The sequence below is a fragment of the Xenopus tropicalis genome, chromosome 8, assembly GCF_000004195.4.
Source record: "Xenopus tropicalis strain Nigerian chromosome 8, UCB_Xtro_10.0, whole genome shotgun sequence".
NCBI classification, from domain to species: domain Eukaryota; kingdom Metazoa; phylum Chordata; class Amphibia; order Anura; family Pipidae; genus Xenopus; species Xenopus tropicalis.
The window spans coordinates 25,686,048-25,709,724 of record NC_030684.2 but is presented as its reverse complement, the minus strand read 5'-3'; the positions used below and the strand labels follow the sequence as shown (position 1 = coordinate 25,709,724).

Genomic DNA, 23,677 nt, shown 5'->3' with positions numbered 1-23,677 from the left:
GAGAAGAGGCTGGGCTACTTTACACAGTGAGTCCGGAAGTCTCCTCACAGTCAATGTGTTGTCATGGCGGCGCCTGGAGCTTCGCATCTGTCCGCGGCATGTCCATTCTTCCCTGGTTACCGACCCTTCGACCCCGTGTCTGTGGGATTGGAAGCTAGCTTCCGCCTCACCTCCTTTTCGGACCTGAAGGGATGAGGCTGCAAAGTCCCGCGGGAGACACTGCTCAGGCTCCTGACGGGACTTACGGAGGAGGAGGCGGCGGTGTCCGGGGGTGCCATTCGGGACCCGGATGTGCCTTGTGCAGGACAGGACGGGGGACAGAACCGGCTAGGTAAGGCATGTTGCTATGTACTCCGTACCGGGGTTACCCCCTGCTGTTCCTATTGTGTTTCCTTCACTTCAGTAGGGGCTTCCTGCCAAAATACTATTTTCCACTAGAAATAAAATCTCGTTCTAAGCCATTTCCCATTATTCGTTCATAATGCCTATGGCCTTGTGTGTGTAACTGCTGTTCCTTGCGCCGCTGCGTCTGACTCTGGAACAAGTGCGACTCAGTCCAGCTGTGCAACAGACTTGGAGGAGAACTGACTGCCGCTCCAGTCTTGCCAAAGGGTAAATGACATTAACCCAGTGATCCCCAACCAGTGTGAGTAACATGTTGCTCCCCAACCCCTTGGATGTTGCTCCCAGTGGCCTCAAAGCAGGTGCTAATTTTTTTAATACTTGGTTGGAGGCAAGTTTTGGTTGCATAAAACCCAGTGTAATTGCCAAACAGAGCCTTCTGTAGGCTGCCAGTCCACATAGGGGCTACCAAATAGCCAATCATAGCCCTTATTTGGCACCCCAGGTACCTTTTTCATGCTTGTGTTGCTCCCCAACTCTTTTTAAATTCAGATGTTGCTCAAGAGTAAAAAAGGTTGGGGATCCCTGCATTAACCCATAGCTCTAAAACCATTGAAGAGGTGGAACTAATGGGTATTTGTAAGTGTTCTAGAGTGACTTTTTCCTTTCATTAGGTGCACATTCCCTGTATACGATCACAGTGGGGCTAAAGGTGGCCACACACGTTGCGATCTGGCGATGTTTCGGTCGCACGAAACATCGTCAGATCCGCCACACACCGTCAGGGCTGAAACAGTAGATAAGGAGGTAGAAACAATAGGATTTCTACCTCCTTCTGCCAATTCAGCCCTGACAGCAGATTTTGCTCAGGCGCCTTCAATGGCGCCCAATCAAAATTTTCTGACCTGGCAGATCTGCTAGTCGACTGATATCAGCAGCTTCCTGCAATACCGGTCGACTCACCGACTTGCCATACACGCACCAATATTATCGGTGCGTGTATGGCCAGCTTTAAGGTCCCCATACACTATAAGATCCGCTTGCTTGGCGATATCGGGTAGCAAGTTGCTTTTTATAAAAAATAATGGGCCAAACGATCGGATTACAGTTGCGGCCATGGGGCAGTCGGTTCGGGGACCGCATCAACGAGCCGATGCGGTTCCCGATCCGACTGGATTTTCTAACCTGGCCGATCGATATCTGGCCAATTTCAGGCCAGATATCTGTGGGCCAGGCCGCTCGTTTCTGCCCATACAGGGCCGATTAGCTGCCGAATCGGTCCAAGGGACCGATATCGGCAGCTTCTATCGGCCCGTGTATGGGGGCCTTTAGAGAATCTCAATTAAGACTTGTCTGATGTACAACATCTGCACTTGATCTGCACTGTACATGAAGGCTCCAGGATTTTCCTTGCTCTTGGCATGTAAAGGGGTTGTTCACCTTTAAATTAACTAGAGAGTGTTATTCTTAGACAATTTGCAGTTGGTCTTCATTTTTTATTTGCAGGTTTTGAGTTATTTAGCTTTTTGTTCAGCAGCTCTCCAGTTTGGAATTTCAGCAGCATACTGGTTGCTAGGGTCCAATTTAATCTAGCAACTAGGCAGTAGTTCAAAGAGAGAGCGTAATATAAATTGAGGAGGGCCTAAATAGAAAGATAAGTAATAAGCGTTACAAAAATAAAACTGGAGCCTCATAGAGCAATCGTTTTTAGCAATAGTAGTTTAGCAGCCAGATCCCTTTAACAAGCTGTGCTGCTCTGTGGAGCCCCCCAGAGGCTGCACATCACATTGCGTCAGCAGTGCTGATGTAAGATGAGATCAGCAAATCCTCTGCAAAGCAGAGAAATCCTCTCAATCCATGCACATGCTTCCTGAGTCAGTGAGTAGGGCCTAAACACAGCCCTGCATATTTTAAAAAAGATTAGATACTGAAAATACAATAGGTGCTTAGTGATAAACAGCGGCCATACGTCACCTGCGGCCCCACCTATCTATAGGATCAACACCTTTCTTATACAGAATAGTATCGCTTCTGTTTAAAGTACAATAAGAATTTATATTTAATATTTTCACTTATTTGGTGCTGCCTGCTCTGTAATCCAAATTAAATGATTACAATCGTTCTGCATCAGAATAATATTCAGCCCTAGAGCTTCCGTCTCTGACAGATGAACTTCATTTTCTGCTTGATGATTTCCAACAATCCCTAAGCTTAGCTTCACAACAGCAGTCCAAAGCACAATGAGCATGTGCAGTGCCACTGCCACTCAAAAGATGGCCTAACAGAATCCAAGTGGACAATATTAAAGGTCTGGATCATTACTGATAGATGGCTTATTCATTTAAGGCTTTAGTACTCCTGTAAAGAGAACAGGGAGGGGCATATTGTGTCTGTGAATGGTTTGGATGTGGAAGTGTTGGCTATATGGGTATATACTGCATATGAGGTGCATCTCTAGGTGTCTACACTATTCTGTTGCCCGCCAAGCTTCATCTCTAGTTTGCATCTTGCAGGTATTGGGTTGGACTCCTGCGTGATCCCACTCCGGCACAGAGGACTTTCCCTGGTTCAGACCACTGATTTTTTTTATCCATCTGTTGAGGATCCTTACATGCAGGTGAGCAGGCACCACATACACAGTGTAGTTTCTGTTGCTTGTCGTACATTTGCATATGACTGTGTATGGCATCAAAGCTGCAACTCCTTAGCAAGGGGAGGAGTGATCCCCCTTTATATTGCCCCATGTCCTCTGTCCCCATAGCATTGTGCAAGCCTTGTGCAAGTGCTGAGTCACTGTGCCCGTCCCTAGTGTGCCCTTTTTAACTTACAGAGAAATTGGACCCATGGCACTTAAAAACCTCATTAATCACCATGTTGGTTAAGAAGGACGCTAATAATTAGCCTAGCTTGATAAAGGTTCACATTAACCATTGCACTGCCATCAGGTTGCTATCCACAATTTTTGTAGGACTGTAGAACAGAAGCATCATCCCTGTTTAAAAAAAAAAAAACAAACTTGGTTTATATTTCCTGCATTTTTAATCCATGTAGGCAGTTTTCTGTTACTAAATAGAGCCAGTTTTGGTTAAAGGATTTATTTTCATAAATAAATATGTAGTGCTGCAAAGTTGTCATTTTGCTTAATTATAAACAAACAAGTGCAGAGTACAAAAGTCGGTTTTCAGTTTTTTATTTATTTTTCTCCCCTACAATTCCAGTGTAATTAGTCACAAGGGGAAAATGTACTAGGAGGGATGCAGCGAATCCACTATTTTAGGATCTGGCCAAACCCCAATTCCTTTGGATTTGGCCAAATATTGCGCTGAATCATAATTTGCGTATGGAAATTAGAATAAGGAAGAGTGAAAGACAATTGCCCGCAGTGAAAAATTTTCGACTTCTGTGTTTGTGACAGTTGCAGGTTTTAAAGGTTTTAGTTTAGCCAGAGGCCAAATCCTGGATTTGGTGCATCTCTAGATGCCAGTATTACCCTGTGAAGTATGTCCCACTGGAATTTGGGGCGATTTATTCAGGTTGATGTGGGAGCCCCGGAGCTACCACTAAAGGTAGCATTAGCTCCAGGTTTCCCTTGTGGCACTAGGCGCCCTGCACTCCGTTCAGAACAGGAGGTGGGATACAGGACTGGAATGGGATTCCAAGTACACAGAGGCCCAAACAGCCCCCCCACCAGCCCAATAAATAATGACTGTCTATGGCATCGTACAGCAGCCCCTCTGGCATTTTTCAGAACCCACAGATTGCCAGTCTGAACCTTGTGGGATAAACTGAACAGTGCCATATTCAGTGCCTTTTAATGAAAAAATTGGCACAGTGACTGGGCAGATTTGCACCTCCTCAACTGTTCCTTGTAAATTACTTTTAGAATCTAAAACCACTTTTTCGTGACTGCTTTGCTATAAAAATAGCTAGCCCTTCATCTATATCTCTTTTTATAAAATGTCTGTTCTGAGCCCAGATGTGCCCAAAGGCAGTGAAAACTATGGCTAATAACCGCAGCAGGATTGGTCATTGTGTGTACCTGTGACCTACTATTTGTTATTGTGCGCACACAACCTGAGGGCTATTCTTCATATATTTGCATCTGTCTTTTAACTGCAATAAAACTTTGACCTTGAAAAAAGTATTTCCAATAGTTCTGTTCTACTTCTACATGCAAAATATCTCCCCCAAAATAGCTATACCTTACTTAATATTATTGGGGTTATGTAATAAAAGGCACTAAGTTTGCCTAGGAGCAGTAACCCATAGCAACCAATCAGCAGGAAGCCTTTACTGGTCACCTGTTTAAAAACAAACCTCTGGTTATATGGGGCGGGGGGGTTATGTTTGTAGGCAAATATACAAACTTGAATTTTTCATGATCGTCTCCCTGTAAATAGTATGTGAATAAGATTTGCATTTTCCTAGTGCATATCTACCCACAAGCTTGTAGCCACAGATCCTCACACTTGTAGTTCAGCAACAGAGTGAGCTTTTCCTGTTGCCCATCCCAACCCAGTACAGAACATTTCTCTGCAGTAATGAGAACTCTACCCAATCTCCTGATTAATTCTCTAGGTTGCATTTGCGTTTTGTTCAGATGTTTTCTCAGACACCTCAAACTTATCCTCAGGGTAAACAGAAGTAGTGTTGGGTTACCATCTGCCTTGTGGCGCTGCAGTCCTGGGTTCGATTCCAGCGTGTGTGTGTGATAGGGACTTTAGACTGTAGGCTCCACTGGAGCAGGGACAGATGTAAATGAAGTATAATCAATGTAAAGCTCTGTGTTAAAGGAGATGTTCACTTTTGAGTTCACTTTTAGTATGATTTAGAGCAGTGACCCCAACCAGTGGCTTGTGAGCAACGTTGCTCACCACAACTTTTGATGTTGCTCCCAGTGGCCCCAAAGTAGGTGCCATTTTTAAATATCTGGCTTGGAGACAAGTTTTGGAAGCACAGAGACATTGTTTTACTCCAAGCAGAGCCTCCTGCAGGCCAGCAGTCCACATGGGGCCACCGAACAGCCAATCACGGCCCTTATTTGGCATCCCCATAGAACTTTTGTTTTTGCTTGTGTGGTTCACCAACACTTTTTCCAATTTGCCTTTATAACAAAGGGAGTGCTTTTAGAGAGTGACTGATATATGAATAGTACAGGGGCTTAATAGAAAGTAGGGCTGGGCGATATACCGTTTAATACCGAATACCGGTATTTTTTTTTTTAAACTATATTCATTTTTCAGATACCGCAATACCGGGGTGTCAGGGTACTCACGCGTGCGGCCCGGTCTCGCGCGCCTCCTTGTGTGCGCGCGCCTCCTTGTGTGCGCGCGCGGGACGGTGCACGTGCGTCAAAGTGCACGTACATGTCAAAGCGTGCACGTCCGTGACGCTCTGCCGGCGCATGCGTGGGGGGTATTTAAAGCTATCAAATGCCTCCTCCTGTGCTATGTTGTCTGCGGCCTTGCCTGGGAAACTAAGCCTGCCTGATTTACCTTACGACTTTCTGTTGCCGATCCTTCGCTTGCCTGACTCTGATTTTCAATACTGCAGTAATTATTCTCTAATTTATTAGGAAATGGGGTTAACACCTAATCATGCATGGAAAAAAAAATACCGTCAAATACCGTGACACCGATATAATTTTGAAAAATACCGTGATATAAATTTTTGGTCATACCGCCCAGCTCTAATAGAAAGATACAATAAAATTGTAGCCTCACAGAGCTATAGTTTTTGGTAGATGGGTCAATGACCCCCATTTGAAAGCTGAAAAGAGGCAGAAGAAGGCAAATAATTCAAAAACTAAAAAAGATGAAAAAATGAAGACCAGTTTGATAAGAATTGGCTATTCTGTAACCTATTAAACGTTAACTTAAAGGTGAACCACCCTTTTAATGTGTCTTCTGGATGGCAACAACCCAGTCCGTGGCTGTTTACATGCAATAATTTGCAAGTGCATACATTTTATACAGGTGTCTTTGTTCCTCGTAGGGCCGCATAGCCTGTGCCAACGTGCTGAGTGACTTGTATGCCATGGGAATCACCGAGTGTGACAACATGCTTATGCTGCTGAGTGTCAGCCAAAAGATGACCGAAGAGGTGAGTCCTTTGGGGGGGTCCTTTTAATTGCTCGGCAGTGACATTGTCAACCATGACGCGTCTTGCTGATCCAGTCAATGGCAGCAAAGGAGTGCCGATAAACTGTAATGCTTCGTCTCTCTGTTTCTGTCCTTGTGTACGCCAGGAGCGTGAGAAAGTGACCCCGTTGATGATAAAGGGGTTTCGTGATGCAGCAGAAGAGGGCGGCACATCTGTGACAGGGGGACAAACCGTGGTCAACCCGTGGATTATCATTGGAGGGGTGGCTACTGTTGTTTGCCAAGCAAATGAATTCATCATGTGAGTTATAATGCTTTTCCCAAAATGCAATAAAAGGTACTAACTTTGCCCAGTAGCAGTAGCCTATAGCAACCTGTAAGATGTTTGCTTTTAAACAGGTTACTTGTAAATTCTACTTGTTGATTGGTTGCTATGGGTTACTGCTCCTAAACAAACTTATTGAATTTTATTACATAATCCACTATATGTTCTAACCCTGTATTTCTATTCATAGCCTAGTGTGGCCAGTATGAATAAATAGGACAGTAGCCATAGACTGAAGTCTTGTAACACAGGCACAGAGCTAATTGCTACAGTTACTGGAAAGAGCATTTTAGCCACACAGGCATTTTGGGCTATTTCAACCTTACCCCCCTGACACGTGCATTCAGATTGGGACATAACATTGCACCTTGCGCTTCCAGTGCAGCCTTCAGAGAGCAGTGACTGCTGTGTGTGTCTGTACAGCTGACCAGCAGGGCAAAAGGCTAACCCCCCCGTAATAAAAGGTACTATATTTGCCCAGGAGCAGTAACCCATAGCAACTAATAAGCTGTTTTCTTTTAAACAGGTAACATAGTAAATGCTTATTGTTTGCTATGGGTTACTGCTCCTGGGCAAACTTAATGTCATTTATTACATAACTCCATAAAAGCCTTGTCTGGTCCTCAGGCCTCAGAATGCCGTCGCAGGAGATGTACTCGTTCTCACCAAGCCCTTAGGGACACAAGTCGCTGTCAATGCACACCAGTGGTTGGACAATGTAAGTGTTGATTCTTAACCCGGGGAAGAGATTTAAATGTCGGGGTGCCTTGTTTTACTCTGTTGTACTGTTGCTCCATGCAGCCAGAGCGATGGAATAAGATACGTTTGGTTGTGAGCAGAGAGGATGTGGAGTTGGCATATCAGGAAGCCATGTTCAATATGGCTACGCTAAACCGCACAGGTAAGACCAAATATAAAGTACAGGAGCTTTCTCTAAAAGGGGTAGTTCACATTTAGAATTACTGTTTAGTTCAGTAGTTCTCCAGTTTGGTATTTCAGCAGCCATCTAGTTGCTAGGGTCTTTCCCTAGGATATTCTATAACATACTAAAAGTTAGCAGTTAAAGGGGTGGTTAATCGGAATGGGCAAAAAATGTGCCGCATGACCTGCTCATCCCTAGTGGTTAACCTTTAACTTATGTAGGCTCCTAACTCTGTATACCCCTCACTCCACTCCAGCTGCAGCTCTGATGCACACCTTTAATGCTCACGCTGCCACAGACGTAACAGGCTTTGGGATTTTGGGTCACGCTCAGAACCTGGCCCAAGAACAACACAACGAGGTCAGCTTTGTGATCCACAACTTGCCTATCATTGCCAAGATGGCCGCTATCACTAAGGCATGTGGGAACCGTTTTGGACTACTGCAAGGGACATCGCCAGAAACATCAGGTAGAATTCCATTCAGCTGGCTGAAAGCCAATCTATGTTGCTTGGGGGTTCCTGTATTAGTAAGAGAACTATGTTGCTAGGGAAGTAAACTTGCTAAGAGATGGCCTACTCACCCTGTTTTATACCACTAATGCTATAATGTATGAACAGGTGGTCTATTGATCTGCCTCCCGCGGGAACAGGCAGCTCGCTTCTGTGCTGAAATCAAGTCCCCCAAGCACGGAGAGGGCCACCAAGCATGGATTATCGGCATAGTGGAGAAGGGCAACCGGTCAGCCCGCATCATTGAAAAGCCACGGATAATCGAGGTTACGCCAAGGGGAGCTGCTTCTAGCGATAACAGCAGCATGACCAGCTTAGATGGACCATGTTAGAAAAGACAGACCAGTGCCTGAAACATGACTTGAAGACTTACATATGGGGCAGCCGGTGCTGTGGGGCCCCAGAAGTAGATTATTTTATTTCAAATTGGGTTGGAAATTTGAATCAAATGGCTCTATTGCCTAATCATTGTTTTACTGACATGATGGGGATTGAAGACTTTTTTTTTTTTTTCTTAATAGAAAGTCCGTGGGGCAATGGACCTTTCTTTATCACCTCCACCCTTGGGCCAGAACTGAGCAGCTGGATCCTTGGAATTCTGGAGGTATAGGGTAGTAAGAGGGCAATTTGTATTCGCTCCTCCTTCTGTCTATGATGCTGCTTCCTGTTAAACCCTACAGGGCTGGAAGTGGTGGAAACAAAGTGAGAAAGGGGGATGTCTGAATGTGGCCACTGTACAACCTGGCGTTAAGACTTTCCTAAAGCATTCAATAAACCTCATGTTTGTTAGAAAACAATGTACCAATCATGTGTTTTGTCCCAGGTAGAATCTGCTAACAAACTGGTATTTTGGGGTTCATTGTCCTTTTAACTGCCAAGATAAGGAATTTTGTAACAGCACCACCTGGTCCTTTCCTGTAATTGTAGTAAAGAGAGATACACCTTCAGAAGAAGTCCATACCTCCCAGCATCTGAAAAATGTAAAGAGACAAAAAGAAGTGGAGTGCCCAGTATATTGAAAATTTTTGCAACCTGCCCATTTTTGCAACCACACCCCTTTAAATAGCACTCCTATTGTACAAAATTAGGCAGGTTGTTTACACATTTCTGGGGGTTTTGGGGTCTTGTTTTATGTGTTATCACAGTTTTGTTAAAAAAATGTGAAATTGTGGAAGTGCAGGTGTTGCCTTTTAAGTATCCTGGGCTCTCTGCCAAAAGCTACTTATCTAATTAAGTTTGAGAAACTTTGTATCTTTTTTGGCATTGCAGGAGATCAATGGGAAACGAGGGACTTTTTAATAAGAATCTGGGACTGCGGGATGAGCTGTTAAGATCAGGACTGTCCCTGGGAAAATTGGGACAGGTGGGAGGTATGTAAGTGTTCTGATGCTGCTGTGCTCAGGGGCTTCTGATCTCTTTCCTGGGCAGAGCAACATCAGAAAACATCTGTTTCTTTGGAAGGTTTATCTCTAGGACTGTACAATTACAGGAACTGACCAGCAGGTGGTGCTGTTTCTGGCAGTTCATAAAAATTTTAAAATAGCTCAAACTGAATACATATTAATGTTAAATACCAAAAGTGCTTAAAAAACGCCCTACCTACATTTATTTTAATGTTTATTTATCCTTTGATGGCTTTCCTAGAGCTTACCAGTAACACTTCAGGAGCCTTGATCATGCAAGGTTGAAACTGCAAGTCACCTTCCCAAAGGCTGAAGTAAACAAAGCAAAGATTTTACAAACTAAAATGTATTCTAGCTGTTGACCCTTCAAATCATGGGAAACATCGGTTCTGGAACTTTGAGAAACAGGAAGCACTGTCCAGTTACAGTTATTCAGATTTATTGTTTATAAAAAAGGACATTGGCTGAAGACTTTGTCTTCTCTAACATTAGCAGCACTGAAATGATATTTACAATAAAAGGCACAATAATATCGGTGTTACTAACAACGTGACACTTCAATGCAGACAGTGCAAAAGAGCATATGTTTTGGGCTGACGGCGAAAAATGGTCAAGATGGTTTGCTTTTGGTTCTGCTAGACCGATCAACCAACTTCAGAACTACTGGATCAACTTGTTAAGAGATTAGCAGAGAGAAATGAATGAGCTGGTTTGACCAACTTGTTGATGAGAGGGGGCAATATATTTAAACATTAATTGCTCACGTCACACCATAAAAGGCAAAAAATTACACCAAGGAAGAAAAACCATGGCATGCCGTGGGCTTTTATCTCTCCAATCTTGTTCTCCTGCAGTGGCCAATCCCTGACCTAGAAAAATCAATTATATACAGAAGCAACCTTTTAATTGCTTGTTCTTACAAGTGGTTAATATAACAGATGTCAGTAGGATTCTGTTTTCATTTACAACAGAGTGGGAGACAAATAGCACAAAGAATAGTATCAACCAAAATGTACTCCCCCAAGAATCTTAGGGTCTATGTGCAGTCCACAGTTTTCACAAGTTACTGTATACAATCCATAACGTGTATCTGTAGGGTGTCCATATCTGGTGCTTTATAAAAGCACTTGGGGCAGCTGAAGTCTGGCGGTTCGACCTCCGGTTGGAAAGGCATTGCGGGCTGAAGGGGGTACAGGGATGGGCCTAGAGAAACACAGCATGTTAGCAGTCATTGGACTGTGGGCAGGGAGTATACAGTGTTGCCAGTTTGCAAGACTTACCATGGGGCAAGGTGGGGCGAAGGGTATCAGAGTGCCTGTTCCTCATCTCATCAATCATTGCCCTGGCACACAAACACCAGTTAGAGAATAAAAAAAAAAAATAAAGACCCCCCACATTGGCCTTGTCATAAGCCACATACCTATTGCTCAGCCTCTCTTGCAGTAGAACATTCAGTTGTTCCTGCAACCTCTCCTTCTCTGCATGCAGCTCCTCGCGTGCTTTTCGCTCTGCCAGAAAGTCAGCCCGGTATATCTCCACCTATTTTGGGACACAGCACCCCTTAGCAGTGTCTCGATACATCAATTTGCCAGAAGCATGGTCTCCCCATGTGTATAATTCTCACCTGTGCTTTCAGCACTGGCACAGTGTCTAATTCAGTCCTCTGTTTCTCTGCCTCATCCTTTAATTTATCAATCAGTGCTTGTTTGGCAACCAGAGCTTCCTCTGCCTCTTGCAGCTGCTGCTTCAGCTCCTGGATCTGCAGGTCCACCCCCTGCAGATAAAGGGCAACTGTCACTGATGCATCCAAACTATGGTGAATGCTTACAAGAATGTGATTCAGGCTACCATTTAGTATGTTATACAATGGCCTATTCTTAACTTTTCAATTGGCCGTCTTTTTTTTTTTTTTTAGTTTTTGAACAGTCTTCCTCTTCTGACTACTTCCAGCTTTCAAATAGGAAGGGGAGTCAATGACCCCAACAGCCAAACAATATTGCTCTGCAAAGCTATAATTGTCTTTTTTTTTTTACTTTTTATTTCTAATTAGGCCCTCCACTATTCATTAAACCACTGCCTGGTTGCTAGATTAAATTGGGCCCTAGCAACCAGACAGCTGCTGAAATTCCAGAGCTGCTGTACAAAAAGCTAAATAATTCAAACAATGCAAATAATAAAAAAAAGGCCAATTGCAAAACATCTCAGTATAGCACCCTTACATCATACTAAGTTAATTTTAAGGAGAACAACACCTTTAATTGTTCTGAGTTATTAACCATTGACTACAGTTAGTTATAATTCCCCTTTAAGATCTGCTGTTTTAATTTCCTTTGCATTCTTTACACCATGAGCTGCTGCTGGGCTCATAGGGGTTTTGTGACACATAGCAGAACTTTACTCAGTAACATTAAGTTACCTGGGGATTGGTTTACACATATAGCAGAAGCAGAGACCCATACAGCCCCCTACAGGTTCAATGAATATTGACTGCCTGAGGCTTCTTCCAGCAGAAATTTTCCATCTCTTGTGTACCTAAATATTTCCTTCTCCAGGCAAGAATCTGTCTATGGAGTATAACTAGTGGCAATGATGGTTATATGGTAGTATCTAAGTAATAACCTCTATTAACTTTTTCAGTCTATGCATGGTGCTAGCCAGGCCTGCAGTGCAACCTACCTTGGTGTGCTTGGCTTGCTGCATGCTGACCTTGATATGTGTGTCATATTCCTGGAAGAGCGTGTGATATGCAACCTGAAGCTGTGCCAGTTTCCTCCTGTTGGGAGAGTAAAGTTAGGAGGATGCCCACCCACCCAGGCAGCTGCTGAGCAGCCAAATGAAACAAACTAGGTTGGCCTCTAAGTTCCCAGCATGCTTATAATGGGGCCAGCTTATAACTAAACCAGCTCCTAGGCATAACTAGGCCAGCTTGTGATAGCAGTATCCTTTGAACCAGGCCAGGCAAAATCCTCTGTGCACCCATATCTAAGCCAGATTATGACTACTGAGCGCTTAGGAGGATCGCTCACTCGCAGGTACTCCAGTTCAGTGCAGTTTTCTGCTAAAAGCGCATCGGCCAGGCATATCAGGTAAGTGATTACAATCATTTTTGAAAGAAAAACAGCCCCCTATGAAGCAGTCTACAGTTGGCCTTAGAAGAGGGATAAATTCTTAAACCTGACTCAAACAGCAACTGGACCAATCCCCGTCTACTTTTAGTACTATACTTTTAGTATATTATAGAAAGGCCTATTCATTAGCCAAAAAACAACTACTCTGTGAGACTACAATTTTATTATTTTTTTACTTTTTATTACTTATCTTTCTATGTAGACCCTCTATCATATTCATGCCTTCCTTTCAAACCACTGCCTGGTTGCTAGGTTAAATTTGACCCTAGCAACCAGAAAGCGGCTGAACAAAAGGTGTTAATTCAAAAACTGCTAAATAAAAAATTAAGATCAAATGCAAATCGTTTGAGAATATCACTCTAAACGACAGGGGTCCCCAACCTTTCTTACTCGTGAGCGAAAGTCAAATGTAAAAAGATTGAGAGCAATACAAGCATCATAAAAGTTAATGGACATGCCAAAAAGGGCTAAGATTGGCTATTAGGTAGTCTCTATGCACACCCTGAGCTTATAGGAGGCTTTATTTGGTAGAAAGTCTTGTTTTTATTCAACCAAAACTTGCCACCTGGTTTGGGGGCACTCGGAGCAACATCCAGGGGGTTGGTGAGCAACATGTTGCTCACGAGCCACTGGTTGGGGATTATTGCACTACACCATACTAAATGTTAATTCAAAAGGTGAACAACCCCTTTAATATGTAGCGCTGCATTTTTTCACTTGCTAAAAAGGCAGCAACCCAGGCCAGGGTAGCTTAAGATCCCCAGTTAGTTGAACCCCTAATGACCCCCATGGGATCTTATAACCAGGACAGCTACTAACCCTCCATGCTAGCTGATAACCCTGAAGCAATAGCTAACAATCCTGACTCTTACTTCTCGTCTGTGGCATTTTGTCTTTCCATTTTTAACGCTGTTTCCAAATTCTGTACTTGCATCATTCGCTGATCAAGCTGCACAACCTGTTGCTTCACTTGGGCTTCCCAGCCCTTTTTCTCCTCCAGGGCACTACGGAGGCTGCAAAGAGAAATCAAACACTTGGCACACACAAGCTGTTTCCAAGAGTATAGACCAATCACATCTCCTATGGAGCAAACCATTCTCACATTATGCACCAGGGTAACCTGCACAGCACTGCTAAATTTAAAGGGACAGTGACACCTTTTTCTGGTTACAGTGCCTTCTCAGCATGAGACAGAAATGGCACCATAGAGAGGGCCAACCAAGAGGCATGAATGGTCAGTGCCACAGGGTTGAATCAAGTCCGGCTCAAGTACGCATGAGCAACAGTTTAACGGATAAGTAAACCTTTTAAATAAGTTGATGTAAATTTGATGAGAATGCTATTCTAAGCACTAAAACTACTTCATGTTTGGAAAGTGACCAGCAGGTGGTGCTGTTTAAAAACTGCATTCATATTAACAGTACTTTTAACCCTCAATATATTGGGAAAAAAATAACATGTAAATTACAAAATTCATCTCATCATTTTTACATCAACTAATTTTAAAAGTTTTACTTATACTTTCAAAAGACATTGCCCTAGATTTTTTGACCCATCCTCTTCTCCTGGGTGACCAACGCAGGCATCCATCACTGTTTCCCATGGGGTACTAACCTGTCCTCTACCTTTCTCTTTTCCTGCAGGCAGATCTCCAGACTTGTCTGACTCTCTTTCAGCTCCCCCAATAGAGAGGTCACCTGGGCTTTTACTGAATTCCTCTCCTCAGACAGTTGCTGCAAGATCAAAACCAAGATATTGTTAATTCTGCTTAATATGACATTTACCTATAACATAATTATATCAATCCTAATACTGTATATAGAGCAGAGGATCTGATACTGATGTTTATGAGGCTGGGGGGCAAAAAATACCTTGGAAACTTGCAGCTGGCCCATGGAATGCCAGCTGGACAACCATATATAAAAACAAATTATTTTTTTTCATCATTCTGGCTGCAGATCATGTCCCTAAACCAGTGTTTCTTATTCTTTTTCTCAGGGGACCCAAATTAGGTTCAAACAAAAATAAATTAATCATTTACAGTTGTAATAGTTTCATCGTAACATCTTTGAAACAGTATAACCCATTATATTATTCTCACATGGTACCTGTACATATATCATGACTGTAATACCACCAGGCCCAGACTGGGGTTCAAAATAGGCCCTGGAATTTAAAGTACACAGAGACCCAAACAGCCCCCCCAGGCCCAATAAATAGTGAATGTCTATGGCATCTTACAGCAGCCCCTCTGGCATTTGCCTGAATCCACAGATTGCCTGTTTAGGCCTGAATAACACTGTAGAATTCTCACCTCCATCTGCAGTTGCAAACTTTGCAGTTGCTTTTGAGATTCCTCTCCTTTTTCAACCACCTGGCGCCTAAGCTTAGATACTTCCTCTTGTAGATCTGCAATCTGACGCAGAAACTGAGTATTCCTGCATTGGGAAGATATATTTACAGTGCAGCCTGTGAGCAAACCAGTGTACGATGTCCCTTATATTATACATGGAAAAAGGCGCTTGCGAGGGGATATGATTACTCTGTACAAGTACATTAGAGGGGATTACAGGCAGATAGGTAATGTTCTTTTTCCCATAAAAACCATCAGTGCACCAGAGGCACAGTAGGTGGTTTTTCATGCTGAGGGCAGTGAGGTTGGGGAATGCCCTTCCTACAGATGTGGTAATGGCAGATTCTGTTAATGCTTTTAAGAGGGGCCTGGATGAGTTCTTGGACAAGCATAGTACCCAAGGCTATTGTGATACTAATATCTACAGTTAGTATTTATGTTGGTATATATGGTTTATGTATGCGAGTATAAAGACAGGTCAGTATGGGTTTGTGTGTTGCTGGGTTTACTTAGAAGGGTTGAACTTGATGGACCCTGGTCTTTTTTCAACCCTATGTAACTACATGTAGCTACCCACCTGGCTTCAGCGTCCTGCAGTTTCTTCTGGAATTCCTGCTCAGTTCTAGAGTTCCTGGAATAAACACACAATTTATAAACTGCTTTGCCAGTTCATACACATAGCAACTTGTTACATTTTTTACGTCAGGCTCACCGGTCCACAGTTCCTTGCATGATTTCATTTTCCATACAAACTTCCTTGTTGCCATTTTCTTTCTGTAGAAAGTGAAAGAGAATAATGATAAACCATGGGACCAGGTCTCTGGAAAGTTGTTAAACAATGATGGGGCTCTTATAAAAAAAAAATGTGTTTTCATGATTTTAACTGCAGGACACCAATTAAATCAAAGTACAACAGGCCTCTACTTGTCAACCAATCAGGACCATCACCTTAATCCCTGTACTTGAACAAATGCAGGGCGGGAAAATAGAAGTGATCAGAGGTCTGTGTATCTCACCTGCTTGTTTCGGGATGGCCCCTCTTCATCTGGCACAGTCTGCCTGATTGTTTCACAGATACTGTGGGTCAGTGTTTCACATGAGGACAAAGAGCTCCCTGGGGTGGCGTAATCCTAACGACAGACACAGCGGAGCAGTCACACAGGGGCCAAGCCGAGGAGTCAGGCAGAGCAAACTTTCTAACTGGGCAGAGTATGTGATGAGCCTAGCTGTCTCGGATGGATCCAAATGCAAAGGGAGAAATCCTATAGATCGGGGTCCCCAACTTTTTTCACCAGTGAGCAACATTCTAATGTTACAAAAGCTGGAGAGCAACACATGCAAGCAAAAAGTTCCAGGGGTACCAAACATGGGTTGTGATTGTCTAGTGGTATCCCCTATGCAAACTGGCAGCCTACAGGAGGCTCTGTTTGGCGGTTTTGTTGCTTGTGAGCCACTGGTTGGGAAATCACTGCTATAGAAAGTAACAAGAGAATGCCCAATAGATAAAAAGGGTGTGGGGGGGGGGGGGGTGGTTGGTGCCTGATGACTAAAGTCTCTTCCTTTCTACCCCAGGCCAGTGCTCCACTTCTTAAAAAAAAAAAAAAAAAAAAAAAAAAACACACTAGCCCAGGGAACTTTCCATCAGAGTACTGTTATGCAATCTTCCTTCACTCTCCCAGTGCATTATGAGTCTAGCTGGCATGAGAATCTATGGGTCTAGCAGGACAAGGTAATGCAGCGGTGTAACTAGAAATTTCTGAGTATTTCTCTCTGTGGCAACTTTATGTTGCTAGGGAAACTTCTAACCCCCGGGCGGGGGCAGCTGTGCACATAGAAAAGGCCAACCCTATATTGCACCATAAAAGATTTTAATGTGCAACCCAGGCCATCGGCAGGGTAGCCAGGAAGTTACTGGCCAGTCTACTGCCTGCCTTCAGCGGCTGCTATACTGTAGCTTGATCCTCCTCCATACATTCTGCCACTTTAGCCCTAGATCGAAGCTTCAGGAAAAAGTATAATAAATGGTGTATGGGTTTCAGTGTACTCCATAGAAATGTAAGAGTTAGATTAATAGATATTCAGTTACCAGTGAGAGCAGTAAGTACCTGTTCCTCATACGCTTTCCTTGGGGATCTTCGGTCAGTCAGAATGGTATCCTCCAGCCGCCCCTGCTCATTCTCTGTGCTCCCTCGACTCTTCTCTTCTCTCACCTCTGCCAGCTGCTTCATGGCTTCCTCCAGCTGCGCCTGCAGGGAGTTTCGCTCATTGGTAAGCCTCAGCACCAGGTCCCGCGCCTCACCAAACTTGTATGTGATGAACTCTCTCTCCTTTCTCTGCGAATCCTGAAACTCCAGCATGTCGCCATGTCCTTTGCGTAACATCATGTTGCTCTGTTCTAGAGCAGCTGTCGTGAAGGCGGGGGGACAAATGATAAAGAAATTCACTTAAAGGGGTTGTTCACCTTTAAAATTAACTTTAAACATGATGTAGACGTTGATATTCTGAGGCAATTTGCAATTGGTTTTTCCTTTTTTTGTTGTTTGTGGTTTTCCAGTTATTTAGCTTTTTGTTCTGCAGCTCTCGAGTTTGACAATTCAGCAGCTATCTGGTTGCTATGGTCTTGTTTACCTTAGCAACCAGGCAGTGGTTTTAATGAGAGAACCAGCCATTTAAGGCACATAAGAACTATGATTACTTACTTACCCTAGCAGTGACAACATAAAGGGACAGTAGTGCCAATAATTTAATTCTGTATGCATTTAAATGCATGATACAGTTACCTTACCTTCCATTGGTAACAACTGTGTGTTTGCATCATATAGGCCACTGCTGTCCAGTTTATTACATGTAGTGGGTCAGTCATATCTCCTACAGCATGTTGGGGGGAGGGGGCAGGTTAAATTAAAATGATGATGTCATTAAGTAGTGCCTGTGGGGCCATAAAAATCCTTTGGAGAGTTACATCTAGCCTGTGATCCTCAAGTTGAACAGCACTGATATAGATTATACAGATAAATATACCCCTAAGTGTATTGGCCTATCATGCTGTGTAAAAAGTGGAGTGAAGCATTACCGGTGATGTTGCCCAGGGCAACCATTAAGCAATTAGATTTTAACAGTAGCAAAGCATCTGATTGGCTGCTATGAGCAACATCACCTGTAATGTCTTACTCTACTTTTTACACAACATGATAAATATACCCCTTAGCCACGAGGGCTGCCATTCAAGTTCTAGTAGGGCTTTAACAACCACATTTGCATAGAGCCTTGTTCCCTAACTTCAGGCCCCCTGATCCTGCTGGGCTACCCCCCCCAGCATTAGAGCTTGGCATATATCAGTGCTATATACATATAGAATACTATTACTACTTATCTTTTCTCATGTTTGAAGGGGTTGTTCCCCTTAAAATAAACATGTAGTATGAAGTAGAGCTTGATATTCTGAGACAATTCACAATTGGTCTTCACTTTTTCCCTGCAGTTTTTGAATTATTTAGCTTTTTGTTCAGCAGCTCTGCAGTGTGGAATTTCAACAGCAATCTAGTTGCTATGGTTCAAATAACCTTAGCAACCAGGCAGGCATCTTACATATATATACATATATATATATATATACATATATATATATATATATATATATATATATATATATATATATATATATATATATATATCAGACTGGAAGTTCTGAAGGACACCATATCCCAGAATTTGATTACACTTACCAGTACACTCAAAGCAGGGAAGTCCTTGGCTACTAACCTCTCAGGTCATGGTTTTCTGCCCATATACGTTGAAAGGCTTCGTTACTGGTCAGTTCAGGAGGAAGAACTTCAGGCTTCCCCAGGGATGTGTCCCCTGGGCCCCCCTCACATGGGTTGTATTCAGCGGCAGAGCTCTCTTTGGGCTGCACCATTTCCGCTGTCTGCGTTCGCACGTTCATTCACTGCGGCCCGGGCTTGTCAGTCTATTTACCTGAGGGAGAGAGGTACATCAAACTTTGATTAGCCAAATGGACGTCACAGGACAATGGGCAGGTTCTGCAAACTGGGGAACATGCTCTGGTCCCTAATTTCTCAGTATAAAGTCTTTTTAATATTTAAGGACAGCCAAAAGAAAATATATATATAACTTTGAACAACTGCTTTTCTTCACTGCAATACCAGAGTGCCTGCCTTCTCTCAACGTTTGTGCTTTATCCATAATGGCTTTCCCTAGCTGAAGGTCTGGGGCATGAGCACCTGGGCTCATCTATACTATGGGTGAGAATTTTCTGAAACACTTTGAGCATATGTTCTGTTCTTTGTATCTTTGGTATACCTGATAAGAACCAAGAACAAGAGCTGCCTGCTGGTCAAACAGGTATGGCATACACAGTATGGTTACCTTTCTATTGTTCCATTCTGTTTGGGGTCTACCACAACCCCTGTAACGTAACCTAATTACTCTTACTCGTAGGGAGGAAATACCCTTTCATATATATGAACCAACAGCACCCATTACAATTCTACATCATGGGGAGGGGGTCCAACAGACATCTCAAGTGGGCAATGTTCTAATGCTGAGTCACCAGCGCTGGTAGACCATGACCTACTTTTTCACAACCACTGGCCTTTCTCATACCTGTCGGAATAATAAAAAATCTTCTCTCAAGTATCTATAGTGGCCTGCTATAGACAAAGTTTATATTAGTGATGCATGGTCTGGCGGGTTCGGTGGATCCAGGCTAAAAGGGCAACCACTTCTAGAGCAGGTTGGTATTTCCAAGGGCAGGGCACAGAATGCTTCATATGTGCTCAGCATCAAATCACTGACATTGGCAGAATGGTTCAGGTTTTTTTATTTCCCTTCTCAATCTTGGGCTGGATTGGGTCCAGAAGGGATGGGTTAGGGTGGACCCAACTCGGAAAAAAATTTAGACCCAGGCATAACAGGTCCAACAAAGGCATTTTAAGATATAACGTCAGTGTGTGGTGCCCTATATCTGCTCTTTTGACACTGGAAATGGTGGTCATAGAAGTGCATCTCATTATTTATATCTCTGATGGGTGCCTACTGCTGAACTGAGTGGAGTACCCAAAGGAAAGCCACACAGACACAGAAAGAACATACAAACTCCCTGCACATTGTATCCTGGCTGGAATTGAACCATTGCACTTCAGTGCTGCCAGCACTGATTTCATCTGAGCTTTTAATATTACATACTGATGGACTGGACCCAAGAACTCACAAATTGAAAGCAAAAGTATTTCTGCATAAAGCTACAGTATCATGCATTCCAGAAATGATGCAGAATTATCGGAAACACAGGCACAGTGTGAATTATTTCTAATTTGAATTAGATTATTAATGAAGGAAATTTACAATCACTGATGGGTGACAATACCCGTGGGTCAGGTGGGTTCAGGCAGACCTCGGCACATCACTTGTGCTTAATGGGCGGGTTAAGCTCTTCCACCTGCTTTACCTGTCCAGGACCGCAACACTGGAATCCTGCGTCTTACGAATTTATAGGTGCATGCCTGCCACACCCGCCCCTTTTGTGATGGTGGGGCAGGGCGGGCATGGGTCTATATATGCACCCCCCAGTAATTGTAGCTTTCCTTCTCTTTTTTTATCTCCAGAGGAACAAATGTACTCATTACAGGGGTTAAATTCCTGACCCCCATGCCATGCAGCATCAAGTTGCTATGGTCTATTTACCCTAGAAACCTGGCAGTGGTTTGAATAAAAGACTGGAATAAGAGGAGTCTGAGTAGAAAGATAAGGAATAAAAAGTAAAAAAATAACAATAAAATTGTAGCCTCACAGAGCAATTGTTTTTGGCTGCCACAGTCAGTGACCCCCATTTAAAAGCTGTAAAGAGGCAGAAGGAGGGCAAATAATTCAAACATTAAGAGAAATAAATAATGGAGACCAACTGCAAAGTTGCTAGGAATGGGACATTCTATAACATACTAAAAATCCACATAAAGGTGAACAACCTCTTTAAAAGTAGCTTTTCATTTATAGCCTACAAAGGCATTTAGGGAACCTGAGTTTCAGAGACTACACTGAATATACAGGGGTGGAAATTCCCCATGACACATGGGAAAATCCATAGGGCCAGTAAAAATGTTTACCCCACCCCAAAGGCTAGTTATTTGGTAAAACCAGACTGTAAACCATAGTTACCTCTACTAATAGAAAAAAAGAACATAAAAACATAAAACATTATAAACAGATATAGACATCCAACCATAAAGCAAAAGTAAATAGGAAACGGTTTAATAGAAACCAATGACCAGTTCTGAATACCAGAGAAAAAGGGAAAGTCCTGATGACATCACATAGTATATTGGCCAATTATATCTCTCCCATGTTATCAGAAGGAATAAGGAAGTAGTTGTGAATGTTATTGGAGAGACAGCGATAAGAAGGAAGCAAAGAGGAATGCAGCCCAGGTGATCAGTGTCTGCTGTTTGGGATCAGAGCAAAATTACATAATTACAATATGGGATTAAAGGACAATTAACACCAACATTTAATTATTACCTTTCTTACTTTTTATAGTGTCTGCATATTCTGGAGCACTTAAAGAGATTATACATCATTTCCATTAGTTCCTGCCCCAGTGGAGTTTACAATCTAAGGTCCATTTCATATTCCAATCAGCCCCTGCCCAGTGAGCTTGCAATCTAAGGTCCCTATCACATTCTCATCAGTCCCTGCACAGTGAGTTTACAATCTAATGTCCCTATCATATTCCCATCAGTCCCTGCCCCAATAAGCTTACAATCTCAAGTTCCCATCAGTCATTGCCCAGTGAGCTTACAATCTCAAGTTCCCATCAGTCATTGCCCAGTGAGCTTGCAATCTAAGGTCCCTATCACATTCCCATCAGTCCCTGCCCCAGTGAGCTTACAATCTAAGGTCCCTATCTTATTCACACACATTAGAGTCAATTCTATCAGAAGCCAATAAACCTGCCTGTATGTTTTTGAATGAGGGAGGAAAGCAGTGCAGAAAACAGAGAAACTCCTTGCCGACAGTGCCACCTGCACCCTAGGGCACAGCACTGCCCATAATTCCCTTGTTGCTGTGTGCATGTATATATGCCCCTTTATATAGTTTACCATAAAATTATTTGGACTGCTTTGTATTGCAATTGCAGTCTGCCAGACTATCCTCTGACCCCAATATAATGCAGCTGGTATCTCCATTGCCAATGTGCAAGTGGGCAAAAGGGGCAGATGTTGCACCCCTGTAAATCCAGCCATTCACAACACTGCCTATGCAAGCCGACTAACATAACCTGACCACCAGTGTCCACATGACAGGCAGGCTTAAGGTGGCCGATTGTAGCTGCCGATATCGGTCCCTTAGACTGATTCGGCAGCTTATCGGCCCAAGTAGGGGCACAAACGACAGGCCTGCCCGACCGACATCTGGCCTGAAATCGGTAGATATCAATCAGGCAGGTTAAAAATTTTAGTCAGATCGGGGACCGCATCGGCTTGTTGATGCGGTCCCCGACTGAATTAGCCTGAATTCACCCGATATTGCCCACCCGTAGGTGGGGGATATCGGGAGAAGATCCGCTCACTTGGCGATCTCGCCAGGCACTTTTAGAAAATATGCACTGCATCTGCGCCACACACACGCAGTTGGGTCTATTTTTGGCAAACCTAACGCAACTGTAGTAGATGAGTTGCAATTGTGTCAAGAGAATCATCAATTTGTGATTGCAATGACCCCGTAATTCTGGAAAAAAACAGTGCACTGTGGGTAAATTCCACTTTATGCCCTGCGTTTAGGTAAGTGAATGTGACCTATGGTGTATACAAATGCTGCTACTGACAGCTTGCTGTCTAAGCTCTCCTCCATTCCAAATCTCCCTGATTCCCCCTACACTTCACATCATCAGGTACAATTGGTTTTTTAGAGGTCTTTTCATTAAAATAGAGCACAATCAGCTGACTGTCCGACATACCCTATTGCTATTCTCTACACTGCTGGTTCTGACAACTGAAACCTGCATGAGCAATGACTATACACAGGAAGGGATACATACAGCTACCGAGTGCATTTACAAATAGCTGTAAAATCAGTGAAAACGTTGAATGCATGTATGGGTTAGCTGCTTGTGATGTTCTGCTATGGGTGCTGGATCCGACACCCATTCTATTAGTATAAAACCACTTTTAATTACCTACTGTGCAGTAACGCTTAGAGTCTCCACTCACTGTCTCAGGGTCGGCTTCCTCCACCCATTCCTTGAACAAAATGAAACTGAAGTCCAGGTTCTGTCAAGACACTTACCAAAGTGTTTTTGTATCGCTTCCGGGTTCGCTTTCCGTAGATGGTCCAACCCCAGGAAATGAGGCTCACGCTGTTTGACAGTATTGTCGGAAGTGGGGCAGGAGTCCTAAACCGGAAATGAAGCATGGCATGACTGCATTGGATTAGAAAAAAATGTAAGCGGTAAAATGTGCCAATACTCTCCTGATGGCGACCTTCGGCAACATCCCCTCCTTTGATTGGCTGTTTGCCGCTTTTCTCTGTTTTCATTGGGGAACCGTGCTCATGCGGCGCACCTCATGGCGGTGAATG

At 43.4% G+C, this 23,677-nt stretch overlaps 2 protein-coding genes across 7 annotated transcripts; one reads left to right on the top strand and one right to left on the bottom strand.

Moving 5' to 3' along the window:
* The first annotated feature begins 34 nt into the window (after nucleotides 1-34).
* Nucleotides 35-8,998, top strand: sephs3 (selenophosphate synthetase 3). The gene is given in 8 exon segments (NM_001079427.3): nucleotides 35-331; nucleotides 2,856-2,959; nucleotides 6,337-6,444; nucleotides 6,590-6,744; nucleotides 7,396-7,486; nucleotides 7,570-7,669; nucleotides 7,947-8,159; nucleotides 8,310-8,998. Coding segments are annotated over 8 exon segments (1,263 nt in total). The 5' UTR covers nucleotides 35-63; the 3' UTR covers nucleotides 8,534-8,998.
* A 1,002-nt stretch (nucleotides 8,999-10,000) lies between these two features.
* Nucleotides 10,001-23,587, bottom strand: ikbkg (inhibitor of nuclear factor kappa B kinase subunit gamma). Of its 6 annotated transcripts, none has more exons than XM_012960605.3 (14): nucleotides 23,387-23,585; nucleotides 18,848-19,060; nucleotides 17,191-17,489; nucleotides 16,102-16,215; nucleotides 15,798-15,859; nucleotides 15,663-15,716; nucleotides 15,047-15,170; nucleotides 14,347-14,465; nucleotides 13,605-13,745; nucleotides 12,281-12,377; nucleotides 11,229-11,378; nucleotides 11,025-11,143; nucleotides 10,885-10,946; nucleotides 10,001-10,807 (listed from the first exon to the last, which is right to left on the bottom strand). In XM_012960605.3, exons 2-14 carry the CDS (start codon nucleotides 19,026-19,028, stop codon nucleotides 10,668-10,670), a joined length of 1,662 nt encoding a protein of 553 aa, XP_012816059.1. In that variant the 5' UTR covers nucleotides 19,029-19,060; nucleotides 23,387-23,585; the 3' UTR covers nucleotides 10,001-10,667.
* Nucleotides 23,588-23,677: the final 90 nt, after the last annotated feature.